General features: G+C 41.8%; 1 protein-coding gene across 1 annotated transcript in view; it reads left to right on the forward strand.

The window, feature by feature from the left end:
* Positions 1 to 12,137, forward strand: part of PARD3 (par-3 family cell polarity regulator) — a 1,467,145-nt gene that overhangs the window by 758,472 nt on the left and 696,536 nt on the right. Inside the window, 3 exon segments of the mRNA XM_029588581.1 lie at positions 1,121 to 1,260; positions 7,026 to 7,050; positions 7,053 to 7,153. Coding sequence (XP_029444441.1) covers positions 1,121 to 1,260; positions 7,026 to 7,050; positions 7,053 to 7,153 — 266 coding nt within the window.

The raw sequence follows: 12,137 nt of genomic DNA on the forward strand, positions 1-12,137 counted from the left end.
TTGCATAAAATTTTATTGCTGTTTTGGCATTTTCTAATACTCTGATCTTTCATGGGAATTAGCTGTTTAATAAAGTCAGAAGATAAGGTCAGTAATATGTTTCAGTCAGAGTAGAATGTTTGTTGGCTTTTCCAAATGAAAATTGATATCTATTTATCTTTCCTTAAAGGTCACTGCTTGATCTTTTAGCATACAGATTTTAAGGGTTATTGCTGATATTCTAAATTGTATTATGATTTGTACCGCAGTCACTTTTCATCTGTCATAAAAATTAAGATAATAAGTGACAACAGTAAGATTTTCTGAAGTATTTTACAGAGGAATCCTTGACCATACTAGGAGCAGTGACTGACATACAATTGCACTGCATTCTTTAGAATTACAATTTAGAAAAATGGTATTTCTCCCTTCGCTCTGGCATAGATGTTCAGCAGCAATTAAACTGAGCCAAAATGATTGTGGCTGTATTAAAACGAACTAGTATTGGTGCTGTTTATATTTCTGTGTTTGTTCATAGTACTTGAGAATTAAAATTGGTTATACCTGTACAGACATAGTAACAGGACAGACCCAACCACAGCAAACAGGGAGGCTTGGATTCAAGTTGCAAGTATTCTTTTTAGCTATGTTATTTCTGGATTAACTCTTCAGTGTCTCTTGGAGTACACCTACTGCACCCAATTATTAATTTTATTGTTAAGTCATTATTTCTGAAAATATTTAAACAGTTCTCCTGGAGCACTAGGAATATCATGTTGAGAGCAATGTCATGAATTAACATTCACAGCTTGATATTTGATTGGTTCATACAGAGTGGTGTCATTTGGGACATAATAGCTAATATGGCCCACTGTGTACATAGAGGGATGAGCATAATTATCTTTTAATGTTTACGCTATGGATATGAAGTGCTATAAACTTTCACACTGAGGGAAGATTTACAAAAAATTGATTGTAGTTATGTTAATCAAATAATTCTTGTATCACCAGATTTCCATACGTTCTCCCTAGTAACTCTCTTGATCCTCCTTTTTCCCACCTGCAATGCCAGTTGTTGTTATAGAAAGAAAAATTAAAAGTGATGCAGTATTTATCTATAATCATACCTACATATATGCAGGTACAGAAGGCCTTGGTTTTAGCATCACTTCAAGAGATGTACCTATTGGTGGTTCTGTTGCACTCTACGTGAAGAACATCCTTCCACGAGGAGCAGCAATTCAAGATGGCAGACTGAAAGCAGGAGATCGACTTATAGAGGTAAATAGTACAGATTTTTGTAGTTCTGTTATTGTAGCTTTCTAAGCATTTGCTCTCCAAATACTGTGAAGATTGTCAAAATATTACACTTGCTTGTGTTACCAACCATTTCATTTACAGCAGCATAGATTTCAGTAGATACTGTAAGGAGGCAATATAATCAGTTTTTAACAAGAATTGAGCTTAGTTATGACACAGGAAGATTGTGTTCCTTTTGTTCCCCTAAATTTATACAATAATGACAGATTTATTGTGAACATGAGTAGTGAAAAAGAGGAAACTGATCCTTCCTCTGGTTACTGATTGAAGTAATTCCTAGTTATTACTCACTAATGATAGTCATTTGTAAATATGTAAGGAATTCTTTGTTACATTTTAATGTTTAATGATAATTGTGGATTCTTATGTAATCTCTATTGCCCCTATGATTTTCTAAAGTGGTTTCTAAACATAGCCACTGGAAGTAAAGGCTCCTTTGCATTAGACTGCTGTAATATGCATATACTCATGCACTTTGCAACAGTAGAAATATGATGGCACAGAAATATCATATGACCCATTTAGTCTGCCCATCTGCCTAATTTATCTATCCCTTACAACTCCTATCACTCTCTCAGAGATCCCCTGCTTTCTTCAATTCAAATACCGTTTTTGCCTCCACCACCTCCATTGGGAGGCTGTTCTATGCATCCACTACCCTCGCTGTAAAGTAATATTTCCTGTTTACTCCTGAGTCTACCCCCTTTCACCCTCATCCCATTACTCCTTGTTGTAGTCCCATTTCCATTTAAAGAGGCTCGCCTCCTATGCAAGGAAACCTTTGGGATATTTAAATATCTTTATCATACCTATCTCTATCATCTCCTATCTCACCTCTTCTCTCTTCTAGGGTGTACATGTTTAGATCTTTAAGTCTGTTCCCATATGCTTTAGAACTAAAACATTGACCACACATTTTAGTAGCCACCCTCTGGACTGACTCCAACTGGTTTATATCCTTTTGAAGGTGAAGGCTCCAGAATTGTACACAGTATTCAAAATGAGGTCTCACCAGGGACCGATATAAGGGCAATATCTTCTCCCTTTTTATACTGATCATTCTTCTACCTACGCAGCCAGGCATTTATCTGGCTTTTGCTATTGCTTTATCCACCTGTTTGGCCAGTATAAAATCATCAGATACAATCACCCCCAGATCCCATCGCTTTTTTGTGCTTAGAAGAATTTCACCTCCAGTACTGCACATCTCCTTTGTGGTTTTGCAGCCCAAATGCATTACTCTGCCATTTTTAGCTGTCATAGACTGGCAGGCTAGAGTCAGGGAGCACCCCCTTAGGAGCAGTACAGACTGCAGGCAGGTACCAGTTGGAGTCAGTCCAGAGGGTGGCGCTGTATAGCGCCTATACAGTAAAATGGATTGCGCTTCATGGACGCGCGTTGGACGCTGTTTGCATTTGCATGCCATTTAAATACAGTATCGAGCGGTAGGTGATCCGAACTGTGTGTGCGGCAAACGCAGGTGCGCCGGGCACTAACGCACCTCTTTCTACCGCCCCTTACTGTATCAGCCTGTTAGTGACTTTTTAACACTCCAAGGGACTGATGCAGTAAAATGCGCTAATATTGACTGCCCGTTTTTTCTTAACATGCAAGCAGCCACATCCCTGGGCACCCAATGCAATATTTAAATGAGGCAGCATTAAAAAGGGGCTAAAGGAAAATTGTGCATCTGTAGTGCTCAATAATTGATTGCCTTGGATGCCCAAATGCAACAGGTGCTATGAGTGTCCGTTTTTATCCTGCTTCTTTTTTTTATTATTCACTTCAGCAACCTCAGCAAAATATTAGGTGCCCCTTGCTATGGATGTCTAAATTGTGTCGCCATAAGAAAAGTAGTTTTCTTTTAATCACATCAAAACCAACAATTATTTTTCTCCACCAATAGCAGTAAATTAAATTGTTGCAACGATACTGAGTAGGATGACACTTATCGCAACACAGAAAACCTATTTCTTTTAATGTTTTCCATGAGCCCTTGACTACAAGTTGACTTTATTTCTGAGGCTGGAGTTAAATTTTCCACATTAAAAAGTATGCATTGGGCGCCCAGTACTTTATTGCATCGAGGGTAATATCTAATGTCTTTATCGACATGCAATCTTCATCTGACGGGCGCTATCGGGTATGTATTTGGGTGCATGTTTTGTACGCACTAGACTCCTTATTACATTGGGTGCTAGTCTATCTCATCCAAAATGCTCGCCAGGCTTAGCAACTTTATTGCATCGGCCCCCAAATGTGTGCTCTGTTATGGAGCGAGTAGACACGTGAGCCTTGTTTGCTTATTTGCCCAAATTGTTGGGATGGACACTGAAGTGAGGAGCCATGGCTGACACTCATTTCCTCTGTCACTTAGGAGAAAACTACAGAAAAAGTGAGCCGCATTGGAATTCTTGTGTGTTGATTGTCTAATCCCTAAACATGCAACTTTTCTTTGAGGATTTCAGGATGGCAATGACTTCTGTTTTCCTAGCATGATAGTTATAAACGTTAACACAAGGGAAATCTGAATCTCCTATCCAGCTCTTCTCTGCCTTCAGCCAGATTAACCTACACAAGACTTCATGTATTCAGCTGCTAAGCCCCCAAAATATGGAACAAAATACTGCTACCCCTACATCTTGATGTTCCAAGAAAAAAAAGGCTTTGCTGCTTGGCCAAGCTTTGCCCTAGATTCCATAGCAGAGATACTTCCTTCTACTACCTGAATGCCAGAACTTCCTGATCATGAGCCCACAACCTCACCCAGAACTAGGCTAATCCTGCTTAATTTATTCATACTACCTCTGCAGCAAGTGCTTGCCTTATTACATATGCAAGCAGTATCTTGTACCATCTTTATATTCTTGCTATCTAGTTCACTCAAATGGATTCTATTATCCAGTATATGTTCTGTTACAACCTAGATCAGTGAATCTCAACTGTGTATCATGCACACCAGTGTTTCCCTCCCATACCTAGAAACTCTCCAGATTTGACCTGGAGACTCCGGAATTCTAATGAAGCTGCCGGAGCTCCGGGCCAACACCTGAAACCTCCACTGTCATGCTTCCATTTTGAAGCAGCCTGTGTGCCTGTAGTAACCAATCAGAAGCCTCCTCCTTGCTTCCGTGGGCCAATCAGAAGCCTCCTCCCTTCTTCCTGCCCCCATGGGCCAATGGGAAGCCGTCTCCCTTCTTTTTGCCCCTGCTGGTTAATGAGAGACAGAGACTCATCAGTGAGGTGACTAGTGTGTGTGAGGAAGAGAGACTCATCAGGGAGGTTACTGGTGTGTGTGAGACAGAGACTGGTCGTGGGGTCTAATTGGGGTATGTGTATGTGTGAATAACTGGTTGTGGGCCCTAAGGAAGAGGACTGTGAGGACAGAGCCTCAGTAGCCACTGCTGCTTCTGGTATGTGCATTTGGCCTGCAAGGGAAAGGAGTAGGAGAGTTGCTGGAGAGAGAAAGTAAAGGTGGCTTTTTAAGTTTATTTTTCTTGATTGACTGCCATTTTAATTATTGGGTATTATGTGATGACTGCTATTTTGAAATAATTTGGACAATTTTTAATAATTTGTATGCATTTTTAATTATTGGATGATGATCTCTTCCTCAGCTATTTTGTAACATTTTTAGTATAGCTTTACAATTATTTCTGTGTGGGGATCTATAGCAGCTTGGTGTTACGCTTGGGCTCCGGTCAGGAGTCGTGAACACCACCCAGCAGGGTGGCTCCAGGTGGAGAGAGACAGGAAGCTAGAAACAGTGTCAGGTTCCAGGCTGGGTCAGGGCAGGCAGCAAGTATCAGAGTCTGGGTTCAGGCTGGGTCAGGGCAGGCGGCAAGTAGCAGTGTCTAAGTACAGGCTGGGTCAGGGCAGGCAGCAGTAGCAGTGTCTAAGTACAGGCTGGGTCAGGGCAGGCGGCAGTCAGCAGTGTCTGGGTCCAAGCTGGGTCAGGGCACAGTAAGCAGGGCAAGGCAGGTCAGAAGGCCCGTAGGCCACACACACACACACAGAAGGCCCGTAGGCCACACACCAATAGCGGGGCAAGGCAGGTCAGAAGGCCCGTAGGCCACACACACACAGAAGGCCCGTAGGCCACACACCATAAGCGGGGCAAGGCAGGTCAGAAGGCCCGTAGGCCACACACATACACACAGAAGGCCCGTAGGCCACACACCATAAGCGGGGCAAGGCAGGTCAGAAGGCCCGTAGGCCACACACACACAGACAGAAGGCCCGTAGGCCACACACCGTAAGCAGAGCAGGCAGGTCAGAAGGCCCGTAGGCCACACATACACAGAAGGCCCGTAGGCCACACACCGTAGTCAGGGCAAGTAGGTCAGAAGGCCCGTAGGCCACACATACACAGAAGGCCCGTAGGCCACACACCGTAAGCAGAGCAGGCAGGTCAGAAGGCCCGTAGGCCAGGTAAGAAAAGCGAGGAAGAAGGCCCGAAGGCCGCGCAGGGCAAGGCAAGGAAAGGCCCGAAGGCCGCGCAGGGCTAGAGCAGGGAGCCCAGGTGAGCTCGATGCCGAAGCACCGAGGCAACTGTCAGGCAGGGTTATAAGGGCACACCCAGAGCATAGAGTGGACAGAGGAGATGGACTGGGCCTGTCAGGAAAGCCAGCACTAGAGGGACCCCTGGTGGTGAGGCGGTTGCACTGCAGCCAAAACTGTAACACTTGGCTTATTCTGTTTTCCTAATAGGAGGTGTATTAGTGTTTAGGGCCGGGCTTATTATTTGTAGTGTTGTCTTTAAATAGATAGAGTTGTTACTGTTTGAGTGCGTTCCATAATGCAGGTGTAACTTTTACGAATTAGATTGCATGCATTATTGCAGATCATGGTACTATGTTAGGTGCTATATTTCTGTTTCCATTTCTCCAGTTTTGTACCATATGCAGAGTGGCTTTTTTTGGGTTTCCATTCCAATTTCTCTCCATATTTATAATTTGTGGTCTTTCTGTACTTGAATGTCAGTTTTGTGTGTGACCAAGGTGAGGAATTTTACTAGCATGTAGGCATTTGTATTAGTCTTGTTTGTTATGTTTTTTCAATAGGATATGCATTAGTGTCTTTTCATAAAAGGGCTATTGTGGCTGGTGGTAGAGGAAGTTTGTTTTGCTTTTACTGAGATGTCACCAGAACCAGAATATCTTTTTTAGTATGGTGAGTTGTACGGGTAATGTTCTGCTCTGCACCCATTGTTGGGGGTTGAGGGGGGTTCCTGAAGATGCAGAATGTATATTTACATTTTACCCCGAGACGGTCACATGTTCAGTATGTCACTCATGTGAGAACCATCTTTCAGCTGTGTCCCGGCCGAAAAAAGGTTGAGAACCACGGACCTAGATGACTATCTGAAGTCTGTCTTATGTCTTTAATAATATATTTTATATATTTTAACCTCCATTTTAATGTTCTTTGATTTGATTGATTACAACTTGGATTGTAATTTTATTGTAATCTGCCTTGAGGCTAATTTAGGAACAGGTAAAATATCAGATGTTCACAAATCATTTACCCCATTTTTGAATCAAGGCTTAATAGCAAAATGACATTGCTGTTTTTTGCTAAAGCAATTTTCAAGTTGAAAAGCTTATGGTGTATCTTTAATACTAAGTTTGCCAGAGTTACCTAATATTAAATGATGTGTCATTTAAAACATTTTTTTTATGGCGTATCAATTAACATTTCAAATTTATTTGAATTTTTTGTTTTAGGTAAATGGAGTAGATTTGGTAGGGAAACCCAAGAAGAAGTAGTGTCTCTTCTGAGAAGCACCAAGACAGGAGGAACAGTGAGTCTCTTGATCTTCCGTCAAGAAGAAACCTTCCATCCAAGGGAAATGGTGTGTAAAATACGTAACCTGACAGACATAGCTATGAAATGTTCAGGCAAAATCTAGCTCAGAGTAACAAGTTAGGAATTGTAAATAGATCTATCTGCAAGTTCATTTTTTTTTTTAAATCAAGCTGTCAATTTAATTCCAATTTACTATTTCGTCTGGTTTTTGGTCTAGATATTTCCAGTAACCTGGAAGTGGGTATTTTGAAATTATCTTTTGTTAACCTTTTGGAAAAAACTGCAGTCAAGTCATTGTTACTATATCATTTACACATTGGAAAACAATAGAAATATAACTGCAATCAAATTTCAATTATGTTAACTTTAGTGGGCATTGTTAAAAATTCTTTCTGCAAGAGCAAGCAGCATGGCAATATTCACATGTGGTGAAACCATCTGATGGAGCTCAGCCTGGAACATTTATATCAAAGTTTCTAGAACTTTGTGCCTCACTGGACATGCACAGCTTGCCACTATACTACGTGTCTACATGAGGGGGTCCCTTCAGTTTCTTCTTTGCTGTGGAGCCCACGGTTCCTTACTCTCCTGTTTGCTATGGTGTGTTTTGCTGGTAAAATTCACAGGTTCATTCATCATGGAGCCCCGTAGTTTTGTTTCTTTCCCTGTTAGATCCCTAAGTAGGGTTTTCAATCATTATTCTAAGTTTCCATTCCATTCCCCATGTCTGACCAGGTGCACCAATAGGCATCAACTGTCTCATGGTCATCGAGTTGAATTTTTCTTTCCTCCTTTTCCAGCCATCCATGGATGAGCAACCAGCAGCTTAGAAACATAGAAGCATGATGGCAGGAAATGACTGCATAGGTCATCTAGTCTGCCCATCCATCCAATTAATTTAGTATTGTAATTCTCATCACTTCCTTAGAGATCCCCTATAATTATCTCATGCTTTCTTAAATACAGATATTGTTTTTGTCTCTACCACCTCCACTGAGAGGCTGTTCCAGACAATCCTCCACCCTCTCTGTAAATAAATATTTCTTAAGAGTATTCTTGAGTCTACCCCTTTCAATCTCATCACATGACCTTATATAGCCTCCTTTTTGTTGACAGAGGCTGACTACCTGTGCATGGAAACCTTTGAGATATTTGAATGTCTATCATATTTTCCCTATCTTGCCTTTCTTCTAGGGTATACATGTTTAGAACTTTGTCTTTCCCTATATGCTTTAGAACAAAGACCACTTGACCATTTTCATTAACCACCTCTGGACCATCTTGTTTATATCCTTTTGCAGGTGCTGTCTCCAAAACAGTACACAGTATTCCAAGTGAGGTCTTACCAAGAACCTATATAGAGGCAATATTACTCCCTTTTCTGCCGACCATTCTTCTCCTTATGCAGCTAAACATCTTTCTGGCTTTTACCGTCACATTATCCACTTCTTTGACTTGTGGTGCACTAGGATTATATCTTTCATGTAGCCCTATGATAGACTTATTCTGGGCCTTGGATCATTGCATCATGTCTTGAGGTGTTGCCTGTATATGACCATGACCTCTAAAGGATGATGGTCCCATTTGGAGGTGATGGATGAGCACTTCAGGCAATGAAAGACTGACCATTGACATCAGCATTGGTGACTTCAACATCAAGGAATCTGGGAGTTGCACTGGACACTGGTGATACATGGGCATAAGGAGGCATGCCACTCCCTTGACATCAAGCATCGGTGGGGACCAGAGAGACAAGCCATTGGCTGTCTCTTCACACTGGAAGAAAGTGTCATGTTCTTCCTGGAGGGGAATCAATGTCAATGGTGGCTGCCCTGATGGTGATCTCTAACCCATGACGGGAAGAAGCTTCCCCAAGGCGCCAGAGTTCCTCAAGTTCCAGGCCCTAGCCAACAAGTGCTCTCCTCTCTGAGGCTGTGTCAGTAGGACCACCAATCTGGGTCTTTATCACATCCTACCAGCCAGAGTCTAAAACTACATTTTCTTGGGGAACAACTGTAGATTCAATGATGTCTCTGACAAAGAGGGATTGATGATCTCCTCGCCAACCCTTTTGCTCCCCAGAAAGAAGAATATCCCTTCCTGAGGACCTCTCCTTCACTTGTTTTGTTTGAAGAATGGTGGAGGCCATTTCCTTTACTTTACTGATGGAAGTTGAAACCAGAAATAAGATGATGGAGATTCTCCAGTTCATGGAGCCTCTAAGGAAGTTGTGGCAGTCCTAGTTCATGAAATCCTTCAGAAGATACAGATGAGGATATAGGAGAGCTCTTTCTGTGGTTCCCATTATCAAGAAGGCAGACATGAGTTTTCTCGTCCAGAATGTTCCAGGATTCAAAAAGAGGCAGCTACTGCTCCAGTCAGTGGTGGTCAAATCCATGCTCAAGAGGGCCAAGAGGACTGGAACCCATTCCTCAGTGCCCTAGAGAATGATTCTAGAACCCTGGATAATCTTGGGAGGAAGGTATTTCAGGGAGCTATGCTAAATGCCCGTATAGCCTCCTATCATCTCTTTATATGCCTGTATATTCGGAATTTATTGAGGCAGATACCGGAGGTGGCCAATCAGCTTCCTCAGAAGCAGCATGATACCTTCCAGTCACTGGTGGAGAAGGGAATGGAAAGTGGAAAAAACATGGTCCATTCAACCTTTGATGTTTTCGAAATGGCATCAAGAGTCTTTATCATCAGGATTGGTGCCCACAGATTCGCCTGGCAGCAGGCCTCAGACCTCAAAACATAATGTCTAGGAAAATGTTTGTGTACATGCCATGCATTGGAAGTTAAAAGAAGCAGTAGTGCATATCCATGAACACGGCTCCATACTTCAACAGCTCTCCACAACCACTCCAGACCTGTCCTCTTCTTTGAGGAGGTACCTGAGAAAGGGGATAGAAGAGGCAATTTTCACAGCTGAGAAGGCATTATCTTCCGCTCTTTGTTCCCATACTCAACAGGCCCCTTGTGCCCATCTGCGGTAGCAGCCAGCACCTTAGTCAACACCTGAGCTGTCGTTATGACTGGATCACAGAATCATGGCCTGCATCTCCATATCTGTGCCAAGGACCTTCCTGTTGGAAGCAGGCTGAGGTTTTATGTGAACCATTGGCCCAGTGTAACTTCAGATATATGGGTCCTTGGCATCATCAGAAGGTACAGGTTGCATCTAAATCACCCCCTGATCCCTGTTGGGGTCACACACTATATCAAAAAGTGCTTCAAGAATAATGTTTTGTGAGGATGGGGAATCAAAGATGGCAGCGTAAGAAGATGCACTTTTCCTATTGCTCTGACATTTACCTGTTTCTTGGTTGATTTCTTCCAATATACCACAAAAGAGGAAAAGGAAAGTGAGGATTTTTCCTTCTGAATCCTCACTCCCATCGGATCAGCATTTAATAACTGAACTCTCTGTCTCCATCCCTGATTTGCGGGAAAGCCCCATTGGCGTAACAGAGAGAGGAGCTCTTTTTTCGCCTGGGGAAATTTCTTTTAGCCCACCGGATTTCAAAACTCCGCTTCTTGTTTCTTCCCAGTGTGGTGTCACCACCATTGGTGCACTTGATGAGGATTCTATCCTGCAGCCCTACACAAAGGGAGAAGTTGGCGTCCAGCTGGGCAAAGGGCCATTCTTTCTTGAAACTCTGCATGACAAACAATCTGTGGAGGAAGGTGCTGTCAGTGGCATTTTACCCTCGGAATCTCCAGTGGGGAATAAGCCTGAGGCTGGATCCATCACACAAGGTGAGCGTTTTGCTCCTCGGCCCTCTTTTGTGATTTCTAAGCCAGCGGTAGTCACCTTGGATTCACTGTGGGATTTGATTGCTGGATTATCTCAGACATTTCAGGATTAGTCCCAGCAATTGGAGTCTGTTTCCTTGAAATTGGATTTGGTCGCTCATGATCACCGGCAAATTCTCCTGGCATATTCAACATCTGTTCAAGCCATGGGGAATGATATTAAAAGATTACAGTCTGTGAATGCTTCCATGTTTCGTGAGTGTCTTTCTTCTCTCAGAAGGTTGGAATCCTAGGAAAATTACTCAAGGCATTTAAATTTGAAAATTAGTAATTTTCCTCAAACCCTGGGTGAATTGCAGTTTGTTACCCTTAAGAGAGATTTCCTTGAAATCTTGAAAATTCCACCTGACAAAATTCCTGCGCTTAATAAATATTTGTTTCTTCCTTATAAGCAAAATCCTAATCAGATACTTCCTTCTCAGGATGCAGTGGATTTTTCTAACTTATCAGATTTGTTTTGGAAAATGCTACTGTGGAAGTGACTGAGAGGGCTACATTGCTGATTTCTTTTTTTTCGGAACAGGACTTAAGTTTGATGATGAAGTTCTATTTCAAAAATTAAAGAGTTTCCTTTCATGGTGGTTTCGTCAGGACTTTTCCTGACCTAGCCAAAGTTACATAAGAAAGGCGAAAAGCTTTTCTGGAGTTGTGCTCTTGGTACCAGCTTTTTGTTGCACTAACCATGCAAATGTATAATCAAGTTGAATGCTAATACATTTTTTTTTAGTTTAGACCTATTTCAGGACTTCCTAAATGCCAAAGCACTTAATCGGGCATCTAACTCAGAAACTTCTTAAGGTTTATTGGATAGGTTTAGAGGTTGATTCTATGCCGCCTATAGTTTAAATATGCATGATTTATGCTAGAATTTCCTTTTGCTCTCCTGTTTTCCATTCCCCCCTTTTTTTATGTTTTAAATTTGAGAGAATGATTAGTTGTATATCTTTATTGATATTTTGGTTTTTGTTTTTTCATTTGTTACTTACAATATTTCTCTCATATTACTGTGCAAAGGTTTTTACTTTGTATAATTGTAAAAATTAATTAAAAAAAAGTTTAAAAAAAAAAGTGCTTCAAAAGGAGTTCTCTTTCTTCTTGGAGACCAATCTGGTTGAACTCTTTCCACTAGGGAAAAGAGAGTTGGGATTCTACTCCAAGTACTTCCTGATTCCAAGAGAACAGGATGACTCCATCTCTTCCTAGACCTAAAG

Source organism: Rhinatrema bivittatum, chromosome 2 (assembly GCF_901001135.1).
Source record: "Rhinatrema bivittatum chromosome 2, aRhiBiv1.1, whole genome shotgun sequence".
Lineage (NCBI taxonomy): Eukaryota > Metazoa > Chordata > Amphibia > Gymnophiona > Rhinatrematidae > Rhinatrema > Rhinatrema bivittatum.